This window comes from Takifugu rubripes, chromosome 5 (genome assembly GCF_901000725.2).
Source record: "Takifugu rubripes chromosome 5, fTakRub1.2, whole genome shotgun sequence".
Taxonomy (NCBI): Eukaryota; Metazoa; Chordata; class Actinopteri; order Tetraodontiformes; family Tetraodontidae; genus Takifugu; species Takifugu rubripes.
Genome location: NC_042289.1, coordinates 12985164 through 12999469, shown reverse-complemented (window position 1 = coordinate 12999469; position 14306 = coordinate 12985164). Strand labels below are relative to the sequence as shown.

General features: G+C 43.6%; 3 protein-coding genes across 3 annotated transcripts; 2 read left to right on the top strand and 1 right to left on the bottom strand.

Moving 5' to 3' along the window:
- The first annotated feature begins 1236 nt into the window (after window positions 1-1236).
- On the top strand, window positions 1237-6171 carry LOC101077308 (heat shock 70 kDa protein 1). The gene is made up of 2 exons (XM_029836948.1): window positions 1237-1453; window positions 4032-6171. Exon 2 carries the CDS (start codon window positions 4054-4056, stop codon window positions 5971-5973), a length of 1920 nt encoding a protein of 639 aa, XP_029692808.1. The 5' UTR covers window positions 1237-1453; window positions 4032-4053; the 3' UTR covers window positions 5974-6171.
- Window positions 6172-7855: 1684 nt separating this feature from the next.
- On the bottom strand, window positions 7856-10566 carry LOC101067097 (heat shock 70 kDa protein 1-like). Its single transcript, XM_011604240.2, has 2 exons — window positions 10432-10566; window positions 7856-10065 (listed from the first exon to the last, which is right to left on the bottom strand). Exon 2 carries the CDS (start codon window positions 10044-10046, stop codon window positions 8127-8129), a length of 1920 nt encoding a protein of 639 aa, XP_011602542.2. The 5' UTR covers window positions 10047-10065; window positions 10432-10566; the 3' UTR covers window positions 7856-8126.
- Window positions 10567-11477: 911 nt separating this feature from the next.
- On the top strand, window positions 11478-14281 carry LOC101067318 (heat shock 70 kDa protein 1). The gene is made up of 3 exons (XM_029836949.1): window positions 11478-11590; window positions 11658-11689; window positions 12114-14281. The coding sequence occupies exon 3, from the start codon at window positions 12133-12135 to the stop codon at window positions 14050-14052; it is 1920 nt and encodes a 639-aa protein (XP_029692809.1). The 5' UTR covers window positions 11478-11590; window positions 11658-11689; window positions 12114-12132; the 3' UTR covers window positions 14053-14281.
- The last annotated feature ends 25 nt before the right edge of the window (window positions 14282-14306 follow it).

Below are 14306 nucleotides of genomic sequence, written 5' to 3'. Positions count from 1 at the left end.
CCCCACACTGACAGCAGGGGGAATTAAAAGCCACCGTTGGAAAACAAACAAAACCCCAATAAATAGGTAAAATTTATTAAAAGTTAATTTGCTGTGATTGAAGTTAAAAAGTTCTGGTCCGATTGGTCTCTGCTCTGGACATCATTTACCGTACCTGCAGTTCCACGTGTGTGTCGTGATATGTATGATAAAATATTCTAATATAGAATATTCTTATTAAATATGCAGATCACTTTATTCGCGTTCATCACCTCCATGATTAATTTGTTTCTGCAGTATTAGAGTTGTTAAAGCGTTTGTGATGTAATGGTCGATTGAAATAGATTTAATGTTTCTCGTGCTTGAAGTTGACAGCAAGTGGTGCATTTTAATGCGGAAGTAGACGTGAAACATCATTTTTATACGCTTTAAGCAGAAATCTAAAACTAACAGACACTTTAATTACAACCACCCGATGTTTTTAAAACCCTTCTTCTCTGTTCTCCGTAGCTTCCTTGTCGCACAGGTTTAAGGAAAGAATTCGTTCTAGAGCCCCCCAGGTGTGGTATCGGATTACCATGGCGACGCCCTGTTGTAAAACATCAGCAGACACTTTAAAGTGACCCGACTGGTCAGGCTGGTTCACTACCAGCTCTCCAAGAAAATGACATCGTTTCATTTTAAACAAACCAAACGTTACATTCCTGTTACATTAACTATACTGTTGCATTTATCTCGTTATATTATGAGGGTGATGTTGTTAGAACATGTTTGTTTTGGTAAAACGGTATTAAACGTTTGCATAGAACCACGTCATTAGTAGATTTGTAGCTCAGAGAAAATTATACAAGAAAGCGTTCTCTCATTAAAAAGGGTTCACTTCATTTGGAGCTAAAATAAACACTGTTGTTTGTCAAGATTTAACTTTGCACCTTGTTACACCATGTAAGATGCACTCTGTGTTCTTTGTCTAAAAATTGAGTATAACTGGATGAAATTTTAGTTTTTGTAAACCTTTCTTACTACCCAAAGTAAATAGTAAAGTCATACAGTATTTCGGTTGCAAGATTACAGTAAAAAATCAGTAAAGTACATGATGTACCAAACATGTAAAAACAGGAAGTAACGTTACACCATCATTATATCTGCCACGCGCACGCTTCGTAATGAAAATATACATGATAGATACTCCTGCAGCGGAAAGAAATGGCTGAATGTACTTCTTTAAATTCACTTTTCATGTGAATTTAGCTGGATCGGTTCATCGGACCACAGAACCCCGAAAATACTTCCACGGCCACACCCGCGCGCTGCTCTGTGATTGGTCCACGGGCTACTTCAAGCATCGCCCTCGCGGGAGACAGAAAAGTCATAAATACCGGCTGCGCCAGGGGCATCTCCGAGTGTACGGAAACCACCAAGAGGGTCCGACGGCTGGAAAAGTCCTTCCTATCTCCACACTCTTATCTTCAAAGTAGGTACTGGTGTTTCAGTAATTTGTACGGGTTGTTTTTATGCATTTCTGCTGCTAAGTTATAGTAAATTATCAAAAAATTAAATTCGGTGTGACACGAGTCTGTGAACGTGCAACGTGGCGTGTGAACACCGCACCCTTCTAAGGTATTAAGATGTCTAAGAAAAACCTTTAAAATTCGAAAGGTCCGTCTCTTCTGTTCATTTAACCGTGAAGCAAAGAACAGTGTTCTAAAGTGCTCTGTCCAGACCGACATTGCTACATCACAATCTCTGAATACGAAAAAGCTGCACTGTACAATGAAAATAGTTTAAACGAACAAAACCTTTAAAAAACCCATGTCAATATTTGGTTCATTAATATTCCCAGTTTTGTAAGAGGTCTTAAACATATCCCAAATTCTATCTATAATTAATTGTTTTCCGGTTGCCTTACTGGAAGTTTAAATAATAAAAAGAAAAAGCATAATACATGTTAAAGTAGCAGTAGTTGAGATTAAAGTTCACAAAGCAGGCTGCTTGTCTTGGCTCAAAAAATGTCTCTACACAAGAAACCTGTTGAGACAGAGACATAATGTGTTGTAACCTGCAATTACTACAAGTCACACCCAGACAGCATCAGCAAATCCACCTCCAACTTGGTCTGTTTTCCAGTTATATTGCATACTAAATACGAACCAGATTGACATCAGTGCTGGGCGAATCATTTTATTTTTTTCTACTGATTAAGACATCTAAAACACTCACTGGTCTTTTGTTTGTACGATCTTGTCATTATTTAATTTATTCACTTCTGATTATCATGTCTAGCTTCCCGTGTGCAACTGCAAAGTATGATGGGATATATTTCTTGGTTAGGGGCGTTACTTGTTCCCTATTTTTCACAATGCATGATGTAATACATGAGTTCACTACACAGTGATCCTCACGCAACATTCTGACAACCGTACAAAATGGTGTACACACTATTGAGTGTACTATATAGAGGACAGGGAGTACTTTAAAAGTGCATGTCATGCCTGATCTGCGCCATACCACTTCTGAGCATACCCACATTTTTAACACATGCAGCCCTCCCCCTAAACACACACACACACACACACACACACACACACACACACACACACACACACACCACACACACACACACACAGAGTCAGTCCATTTACATCACAAGTAGAGATGTGAGTAGTTTGAACAGCTTCTTATTGTAAAAAAAAACCTGCAAAATACGTTAATTGCTGGGAAATATGCATTTGTGATTTTGGGATTTGGCAAAAGGCAAAATGAAATCATAAAATATTTATTGCTTTTTTGTTATCATAAATCCTAATTAATGCTAACATGAGGTGATGTCTTTCCAGAGTGTGTATAAATTCACAAAAACTAAAACGTTGATTTTAGGGTTTATATCACGAAAAACTTCACATTAAAGTCACAGTAATTATTTTTATACCTGGTGAGAAACTGCATAATTTTATTGACAAGATCAATCAAACAATGAAACAAATACAGAAACATATACACATACAAAGAAAATTAAATTGCAGGGGGAAAAAGGCGTGAGAAAGGCCAACAAGTTAAGGCCCAACACCTCCAACTGCTGTTGCAAAGAGCTACAGGTGAAACTGGCTGAACAGGTTCAGAAATGCCTGGCCTCAAAGTAGAAATAACATCAAGCAGGAAATGTGATAATCAGAGGGTCAGAGATCCGTGATCTTTCAAGGATGAAGGCCAAGGTCCTTGATCAGAAAGCAACATACTATGTTATGTGTTTCTACTTGTGATTCTACAGCCTCCATATACGATACTGGTACTGGTTAACTTGTAGTTTTTACATTCAACAACCCCCATATCTAGGTAACTCAGATCAATTAGAAAAACACTTTATCTACTTCTATCTCCTCCTATCTTCCTTAGTTAATTGCTACTGTTTGTAAATTCTTGCCACATCATTCTGCTCTATATACAGTATACCGTATTGGCCCGAATATAAGACGGTGTTTTTTGCGTTGAAAGAAGACTGAAAAAGTGGGGGTCGTCTTACATTCGCGGTCTAGACATTATACCCATTCACAACGCTAGATGGCGCCAGATATATTTAAAGCGAATGCTGAACTAAACGTCCCAGGCCAAAGCGAACCCCTGTCACGAAGAAGAAAAATAAAAATAGCGGTAGCACGAAGAAGAAAAGTAAAAAATAGCGGTAAGAAAGAAAAGAGAAGAAAATAAGAGAAGAGATAACAGAAAATAGAGAAATGTAGCGACAATCTGGAGAAAAGTGGGTCGAAGATATAATCATTTGTTTCAAATGTACTGTAATTATTTTCTGTATAAAAATTAAATTTGGTGTTCAAAAAGTCTTTTTTCAAACTTGAGTCTTGAAAAAGAGGGGGTCGTCTTATAATCAGGGTCGTCTTATATTCGGGCCAATACGGTATATAGAATTATATATTTTAATATTTAGGTTGGAAAAATGAACAAATTCTTCCTAAATCTAAACTCTGCCTCTTTTAACCCTGAACGGCTGCAGTTACTTTCAAATTTTACCTCCTAATTTTATGTATCAACTTTTATAGGTAAAAAAAAAAAGTAATCAAGATGGCCAGAGCTAGAGGTACCGCAATTGGCATCGACCTGGGCACCACCTACTCCTGTGTGGGGGTTTTCCAGCATGGAAAAGTGGAAATCATCGCCAACGACCAGGGCAACAGGACCACCCCCAGCTACGTCGCCTTCTCCGACACGGAGAGGCTCATCGGGGACGCGGCAAAGAACCAGGTGGCCTTGAACCCCAGCAACACCGTGTTTGATGCTAAGAGACTGATTGGGAGAAGATTGGAGGATCCCACCGTTCAAGGTGACATGAAACACTGGCCATTCCAGGTGGTTGGAGATGGAGGGAGGCCCAAAATCCAGGTGGACTACAAAGGAGAGGAAAAGAGCTTCTACCCTGAGGAGATTTCCTCAATGGTTCTGGTGAAGATGAAGGAGATCTCAGAGGCCTACCTCGGTCAGAAGGTGTCTGATGCCGTCATCACGGTCCCGGCGTACTTCAACGACTCTCAGAGACAGGCGACCAAAGACGCCGGCGTCATCGCCGGATTGAACGTCCTGAGGATCATCAACGAGCCGACGGCTGCAGCCATCGCATACGGTCTGGACAAAGGCAAGTCTGGAGAACGCAACGTCCTGATCTTTGACCTGGGAGGAGGCACCTTTGATGTGTCCACCCTAATCATTGAAGACGGTATCTTTGAGGTCAAAGCCACGGCTGGAGACACTCACCTGGGTGGAGAGGACTTTGACAACCGCATGGTGAACCACTTTGTGGAGGAATTCAAGAGGAAGCAGAAGAAGGACATCAGCCAGAACAAGAGAGCCCTGAGGAGGCTGCGCACAGCTTGTGAGAGGGCCAAGAGAACCCTGTCCTCCAGCACCCAGGCCAGCATTGAGATCGATTCACTGTTTGAGGGCATCGACTTCTACACCTCCATCACCAGGGCTCGTTTTGAGGAGTTGTGTGGTGACCTTTTCAGAGGAACTCTGGATCCCGTGGAGAAAGCCCTGAAAGATGCCAAAATGGACAAGAGTAAAATCCATGATGTCGTTCTGGTTGGTGGTTCCACAAGAATCCCCAAAATTCAGAAACTCCTGCAGGATTTCTTCAAGGGCAAGGAATTGAACAAGAGCATCAACCCAGACGAGGCGGTGGCTTACGGTGCTGCCGTCCAAGCCGCCATTCTGACAGGAGACGTGTCGGATAATATTCAGGATCTGCTTCTGCTGGATGTGGCCCCTCTGTCGCTGGGTATCGAGACAGCAGGAGGAGTCATGACTGCCTTGATTGAGCGCAACACCACCATCCCCACTAAAAAAACACAGGTCTTCACCACCTATTCTGACAACCAGCCGGGGGTCCTCATCCAAGTGTATGAAGGAGAAAGAGCCATGACCAAGGACAACAACCTCCTGGGCAAGTTTGAGCTGTCGGGCCTCCCGCCTGCTCCCCGAGGGGTCCCGCAGATCGAGGTCACCTTCGATATCGACGCCAACGGCATTTTGAACGTGTCTGCGGTGGACAAGAGCACCGGCAAAGAGAACAAGATCACCATCACCAACGATAAGGGCCGTCTGAGCAAAGAAGAGATCGAGAGGATGGTGCAGGACGCCGACAAATACAAAGATGAGGACAACCGTCAGAAGGAGAAAATCGCTGCCAAGAACTCTCTGGAGTCCTACGCCTTCAACATGAAGAGCACCGTGCAGGACGACAACCTGAAGGACAAAATTAGTGAAGAGGACAAGAAGAAGGTCGTCGACAAGTGTGAGGAGACCGTCTCCTGGCTGGAGAACAACCAGCTGGCGGATAAAGAAGAGTACCAACACCAGCAGAAAGAGCTGGAGAAAGTGTGCAACCCCATCATCAGCAAGCTGTATCAGGGAGGAATGCCTGGAGGCAACCCAGGAGGACAGTCCCAGAGCAGCTCCCAGGGGCCAACCATTGAGGAAGTGGACTAAAATCACTATGATTGATTCACTGCTCTGTGATACTGTAACATTCTACCATGATTTACTGCCTCATGGTCATTCAGAGTACACCTGTAACATGACATCTGCCTAATTTCCATTCTTGTCTCTAAGATTTCGGACATCAATTAGTATTTCATCATCAACTTGCTGGCCATGTAGTAAAAATAAAGACAATTTTAACGGTTATCTTGTTTCTTTCCTGTCAGTTTTTTTAATGAGTCAAATCATTTTCACATCTTTCAACGGTAAACTTCCCTACATATAAACTATATTTGTCCGATGCCTTAGTTTAGTATCTCGGCCTGAGTTCCTGTGGTAAATGTAAACTTCCTTACAAGTTGGTTTCCCAGTCATTCATTAGAAAACTGCTTCCAAATATAATTGAGGGCTGAAATATGAATATTCCCAATTGTATTTAAATCCAAAATACTCTGGAGCAATAAGCTCAACGTTTCAGATTATGTGACTGAGTAGAAAAATGCATTTCACAACTGTAGAATGATACAGCACCATCATGCAGGAAAGTAAAAAAAAGGAAAAATATCTGCATTTTAAAGTACACACAAAATGAATGTAAGAATGATTAATTATTCATCGAATTCCTCAATCCATTTGGAAGTGACGATGTCCATTTTCCAAGCTGGTGAGTCAGCGAAAATGCCAATTCATGGATCTATCTGTCTACAGATACATATGCAGCTGTATGTTCACTGAGGGTCGTGGTTCCTACTTTAGAACATTCAATATTACTCATTCTAAGAGAGACCTGAGCTTGAAACTTGAAGGGAGGCAACTGGAATACCGGAGGAAAGCTGCCACCAGGAGCTGAGATTGAAGCTGGACACTTCCTGCTATTAGGTGACTGATAACCACAGGAAAAAGCAGCCATGTTGATATACTGTGATAAATTGCAAATGTTTTCCTCCAGATTCCTGCTAAGACCACACAATTACCTGAACAATCATGTCACCTAAGTGCTTATATTACTGCAGGAGCCAGTCTTGTTTTCCTCCAGTCTTGTTGATTCTGGATATAGTCCATCAGGATCTGAAGGTCAAGTGGCCCAGATCTCCAAATGAGGAGATCTAAAGATAAACATGGAACCAAGGATCTCTTCTCCATGGCCATCGAAACCTTCATCCATGTCATATTAATGTTGCCGTTCTCTGTATATGTGGCATCTATTGCACGTTTGTCCCAAGTCAGGGACAACCCTAATGTGTGGTTCTCCTTCAGGTTTATTCTCTTTCCTAAAAGGGTTTTTTAAGTTTTTCAAGATTCAAGATTCAAGATAACTTTATTGATCCCTTTAGGGGGTGTCTAAGGGTGTGTTTAGGGGGTTTCTTGACCTGGTTCAAGAGTCTAAGGATAGAGGGAGTCACAACTGAGCTGAAAGTCCCTGAAGGCAACAATGTTTGTGATTTTGGGCTGTTAATAAATTTGATTTGATGTTTGTGTCACTATTTATATCTTGTTTCAGCTTCTTAACCTCTTTAACCCCTACAAAATAGGTGGAGGCAGGTCCAACCCCGGATGAGTCGCCAGTTCATTGCAGGGCCCAGGTACCTTGCTCAAGGGTACCTCGGCAGTACTCTGAATGTGTTCTGGCACCTTCCATGTTTTTCTGCACTGGGGTTTGAGAACCCTTTGCTTCTCAGCCCATTTCCAAACAGACTCATACCACCGCCTATGAATTTATAACAAAAGCCCTTTTTTTCCCCCCTCAATCTCTAAAAGTCCCTTTTCTATGGCTGTTTTATATATTCTTTTAATACTTGCCTTGACCTTCTTAGTGCTGTGTATATTAAAACAACACGCGACATGAAGTGGGAGTCCTGAGAAATGTAATGATTTACCTCAGACTAGGAAATGTTGTGCACTCAAGATCAATATTTCTTTATTTTAATTGAAACAAAATTTGGTTTATTAAAATTTTGCAATAAACTGTATATATTACAAATTACTCAGTGATTACACAGAAGAAAAAAAACATGTGCAGTATCTCAATGTTTAAAGTACAGCAACAATGAAACGACCTCAGCAAATCACTCATCAAAATGTCACATTTGAAACAGATATACATTTGACATATATATAAAATTTATTTTGAAAGTCTTTATGTATGAATTTGAAGGGCCACTTTAGTCCACTTCCTCAATGGTTGGCCCCTGGGAGCTGCTCTGGGACTGTCCTCCTGGGTTGCCTCCAGGCATTCCTCCCTGATACAGCTTGCTGATGATGGGGTTGCACACTTTCTCCAGCTCTTTCTGCTGGTGTTGGTACTCTTCTTTATCCGCCAGCTGGTTGTTCTCCAGCCAGGAGACGGTCTCCTCACACTTGTCGACGACCTTCTTCTTGTCCTCTTCACTAATTTTGTCCTTCAGGTTGTCCTCCTGCACGCTGCTCTTCATGTTGAAGGCGTAGGACTCCAGAGAGTTCTTGGCAGCGATTTTCTCCCTCTGCTGGTCGTCCTCATCTTTGTATTTGTCGGCGTCCTGCACCATCCTCTCGATCTCTTCTTTGCTCAGACGGCCCTTATCGTTGGTAATGGTGATCTTGTTCTCTTTGCCGGTGCTCTTGTCCACCGCAGACACGTTCAAAATGCCGTTGGCGTCGATATCGAAGGTGACCTCGATCTGCGGGACCCCTCGGGGAGCAGGCGGGAGGCCCGACAGCTCAAACTTGCCCAGGAGGTTGTTGTCCTTGGTCATGGCTCTTTCTCCTTCATACACTTGGATGAGGACCCCCGGCTGGTTGTCTGCATAGGTGGTGAAGATCTGGGTCTGCTTGGTGGGGATGGTGGTGTTGCGTTTAATCAGGGCCGTCATGACTCCTCCTGCTGTCTCAATACCCAGCGACAGAGGGGCCACATCCAGCAGCAGCAGGTCCTGAACGTTACCCGAGGTGTCTCCTGTCAGAATGGCGGCTTGGACGGCGGCACCGTAAGCCACCGCCTCGTCTGGGTTGATGCTCTTGTTCAGCTCTCTGCCGTTGAAGAAATCCTGCAGGAGTTTCTGGATTCTGGGGATTCTCGTGGAGCCTCCGACCAGGACAATATCGTTGATCTGTCCTTTGTCCATTTTGGCATCTCTCAGGGCTTTCTCCACGGGATCCAGAGTTCCTCTGAAAAGATCACCGCACAGCTCCTCAAAACGAGCCCTGGTGATGGAGGTGTAGAAGTCGATGCCCTCAAACAGTGAATCGATCTCAATGCTGGCCTGGGTGCTGGAGGACAGGGTTCTCTTGGCCCTCTCACAAGCTGTGCGCAGCCTCCTCAGGGCTCTCTTGTTCTGGCTGATGTCCTTCTTCTGCTTCCTCTTGAATTCCTCCACAAAGTGGTTCACCATGCGGTTGTCAAAGTCCTCTCCACCCAGGTGAGTGTCTCCAGCCGTGGCTTTGACCTCAAAGATACCGTCTTCAATGGTCAGGATGGACACGTCAAAGGTGCCTCCTCCCAGGTCAAAGATCAGGACGTTGCGTTCCGCCGACTTGCCATTGTCCAGACCGTACGCGATGGCTGCAGCCGTCGGCTCGTTGATGATCCTCAGGACGTTTAATCCGGCGATGACGCCGGCGTCTTTGGTCGCCTGTCTCTGAGAGTCGTTGAAGTACGCTGGGACCGTGATGACAGCGCTGGACACCTTCTGACCGAGGTAGGCCTCTGCGATCTCCTTCATCTTCACCAGAACCATAGAGGAAATCTCCTCAGGGTAGAAGCTCTTTTCCTCTCCTTTGTAGTCCACCTGGATTTTGGGCTTCCCTCCATCTCCAACCACCTTGAATGGCCAGTGTTTTATGTCAGCTTGAACGGTGGGATCCTCCAATCTTCTCCCAATCAGTCTCTTAGCATCAAACACGGTGTTGCTGGGGTTCAAGGCCACCTGGTTCTTTGCCGCGTCCCCGATGAGCCTCTCTGTGTCGGTGAAGGCCACGTAGCTGGGGGTGGTCCTGTTGCCCTGGTCGTTGGCGATGATTTCTACTTTTCCATGCTGGAAAACCCCCACACAGGAGTAGGTGGTGCCCAGGTCGATGCCAATCGCTAAACCTTTAGCTGCAGACATTTGCACTGGAGACTGGTGTCTGGGAAAGAGTCAAAGACGAGTTTAGAAACATGTTGAAGAAATTTAGCCCTGATTCACAGCAGGTATTTCACAGATCACAGTCAAAGTGAGGCCAGTGTGGAAAGTCAAATTAAAGTTTAAGATTCAGTAAATACAAAAAATGTCAGTAAACATTAATAAAACAAAATACAAGTTATCTGTTGTTTATTCATCTGACTGGTGTCTGGGATAGAGTCAAAGACAAACCGTGAATGATGTTTAATTACAGATAATTAAAATTGATATTAAAACTAATTCAAAGTTCTGCTTGCACAAACTCCTATTCACAACAATTAATAAAAGGTGTCAGAAATAAACGTGTTTAAAAATTGTATTGCCAACTTACATTGTTGTGATGATTCTGAGTGGAGCCTCTCTTTGTCTTCTTGCTCTCAGGTTCTTCTGCTGTGGTCTGATCCGTTCCTGTCCTCTCTTTTATGAACCATCTGCAGAAACTTCTCGCTCATTCTCGACGGTCCTACAATAAACATCAAGTCATAATCGTGGTTCGTTTTGACTTCCTGTTATGTTTTTTCACAATAAACGTTCTTAGTATTAATACTCCAAGAAAAGCACATAAAAAGTGACCCCATTTGTTTTATTTTAGAAGCAGTTTTATTTTTTCCGGTTGTGACAACAGCAATTTTTTTGAGTGAAATTACGTAAGATTAAGGTTCTCGATTAGTTGAGAAGTTTCTTTAGTTTCCTTCAAGATTTATCATGTTAAAGGTACATTACACAAATTTTATCGATGTAATTTATGATTAAGTTTGTTTTAATTCTGGTGCGCTACATTGTTGCATTTTGTCCCATCCGTACTTACAATAGCTAAGATTGTCCTGAATAGTTCTCTATATCTCTAAGCTGCATAAAATGTAAATGTCTAAAAAAAATTAACCGTTTTCTTTTAATTCTACTATTATGACGATAATATACCAAGTAGCACAAATGAAACACGTTATTGCGTATTTACTTAAGTGTCACTTTAGTATATCTTCAATCTTTTATAGGCAAGATTCAAGATCCTTTTATTTCGAGTTTGGTGGTTTTCGAATAAAATGAGAAATAAAAAAAATGATCAGCGTTTAAGGGACAATGGTGATAAAAGGGCATACAACAACAATAATAATGATGTTAAAAAACGTTTCTTTGAATAAAATCTAAAAATACAAATGAATTGATTCTATTCCCGCCTCCGTTCATCTGGAAAGTTCTGGGACACATGAGAATATATACGACGGCTGTATGACGTCATGACCGGAAAGAGCAAAGTTGCTTTCAAAATAAATGTATTGCGTCGGGTAAAGGGTTATTTTTCTACGTGTGTTCACGTGAAGTATTTTATTGCGAAATAGTAAAAAGGAAGTTGCGTGTGCCCAGAGGCCTTTGATTCGCGCATGTAAAACGTCTGGAAAGAGCCAGAAAGTGGCCGCAGATGGTTTATAAAAGCTGAGACAGCAGCAGGGATCACTCAAAAACTCAGGATCCAGTGGAAGAAGATCAAGATTCAAGATTCAAGATTCAAGATAACTTTATTGATCCCTTTAGGGGGTGTCCACCAGGGAAATCAAGAGGTTTTCCTCACCACTCAGAATCGCCACTATGTAAGTTCACAATATTAGTTTAATGATAAATTAGTTTACAGCGTTGTTTGTTTTATCATTTACCTTGAACGTTTGGAAGTTAAACTAGATCAATGCTGTATTGTGCTTAAGAGATTTCTGAATATGCTTTATTAACTTTTTGAAGTGATTTTAAACTTTAAACAACAAAACTTAAGATAAATCTATTAAAAAGTGAAACATCTCTAGTAACATTACCTGAACTTAGTAATTTATAGATAACTTGTATTTTGTTTTATTTATTTTTACTGACATTTTTTATATTTACTGAATCTTAAACTTTAATTTGACTTTCCACACTGGCCTCACTTTGACTGTGATCTGTGAAATACCTGCTGTGAATCAGGGCTAAATTTCACTAAATTTCTTCAACATGTTTCTAAACTCGTCTTTGACTCTTTCCCAGACACCAGTCTCCAGTGCAAATGTCTGCAGCTAAAGGTTTAGCGATTGGCATCGACCTGGGCACCACCTACTCCTGTGTGGGGGTTTTCCAGCATGGAAAAGTAGAAATCATCGCCAACGACCAGGGCAACAGGACCACCCCCAGCTACGTGGCGTTCACTGACACAGAGAGGCTCATCGGGGACGCGGCAAAGAACCAGGTGGCCTTGAACCCCAGCAACACCGTGTTTGATGCTAAGAGACTGATTGGGAGAAGATTGGAGGATCCCACCGTTCAAGGTGACATAAAACACTGGCCATTCAAGGTGGTTGGAGATGGAGGGAAGCCCAAAATCCAGGTGGAATACAAAGGAGAGGAAAAGAGCTTCTACCCTGAGGAGATTTCCTCTATGGTTCTGGTGAAGATGAAGGAGATCGCAGAGGCCTACCTCGGTCAGAAGGTGTCCAGCGCCGTCATCACGGTCCCGGCGTACTTCAACGACTCTCAGAGACAGGCGACCAAAGATGCCGGCGTCATCGCTGGATTGAATGTGCTGAGGATTATCAACGAGCCGACGGCTGCAGCCATCGCGTACGGTCTGGACAAAGGCAAGTCGGCGGAACGCAACGTCCTGATCTTTGACCTGGGAGGAGGCACCTTTGATGTGTCCATCCTGACCATTGAAGACGGTATCTTTGAGGTCAAAGCCACGGCTGGAGACACTCACCTGGGTGGAGAGGACTTTGACAACCGCATGGTGAACCACTTTGTGGAGGAATTCAAGAGGAAGCAGAAGAAGGACATCAGCCAGAACAAGAGAGCCCTGAGGAGGCTGCGCACAGCTTGTGAGAGGGCCAAGAGAACCCTGTCCTCCAGCACCCAGGCCAGCATTGAGATCGATTCACTGTTTGAGGGCATCGACTTCTACACCTCCATCACCAGGGCTCGTTTTGAGGAGCTGTGCGGTGACCTTTTCAGAGGAACTCTGGATCCCGTGGAGAAAGCCCTGAGAGATGCCAAAATGGACAAAGGACAGATCAACGATATTGTCCTGGTCGGTGGCTCCACGAGAATCCCCAGAATCCAGAAACTCCTGCAGGATTTCTTCAACGGCAGAGAGCTGAACAAGAGCATCAACCCAGACGAGGCGGTGGCTTACGGTGCCGCCGTCCAAGCCGCCATTCTGACAGGAGACACCTCGGGTAACGTTCAGGACCTGCTGCTGCTGGATGTGGCCCCTCTGTCGCTGGGTATTGAGACAGCAGGAGGAGTCATGACGGCCCTGATTAAACGCAACACCACCATCCCCACCAAGCAGACCCAGATCTTCAGCACCTATGCAGACAACCAGCCGGGGGTCCTCATCCAAGTGTATGAAGGAGAAAGAGCCATGACCAAGGACAACAACCTCCTGGGCAAGTTTGAGCTGTCGGGCCTCCCGCCTGCTCCCCGAGGGGTCCCGCAGATCGAGGTCACCTTCGATATCGACGCCAACGGCATTTTGAACGTGTCTGCGGTGGACAAGAGCACCGGCAAAGAGAACAAGATCACCATCACCAACGATAAGGGCCGTCTGAGCAAAGAAGAGATCGAGAGGATGGTGCAGGACGCCGACAAATACAAAGCTGAGGACGACCAGCAGAGGGAGAAAATCGCTGCCAAGAACTCTCTGGAGTCCTACGCCTTCAACATGAAGAGCAGCGTGCAGGAGGACAACCTGAAGGACAAAATTAGTGAAGAGGACAAGAAGAAGGTCGTCGGCAAGTGTGAGGAGACCATCGCCTGGCTGGAGAACAACCAGCTGGCGGATAAAGAAGAGTACCAACACCAGCAGAAAGAGCTGGAGAAAGTGTGCAACCCCATCATCAGCAAGCTGTATCAGGGAGGAATGCCTGGAGGCAACCCAGGAGGACAGTCCCAGAGCGGCTCCCAGGGGCCAACCATTGAGGAAGTGGACTAAAGACGCCCTTCAAATTCATTCACACACTTTAAAAAGGACTTTTTCATTTTGTTAATTGTTGAATATAGTTTAATATATCGTATAAGTTTTGACTAAAAACATGTTGAGTCATAAACGAGCTTTTCAATTGCTGTAAAATCCTAAATAAGTTGTCAACTACTCTGTACAGGGGAATTATAGAAGCACGTTATTTTCTGTATATCACCTTTGAATAAATATTTGTATAAAAAAAAAACTCTAGTGTGTGACTGCAT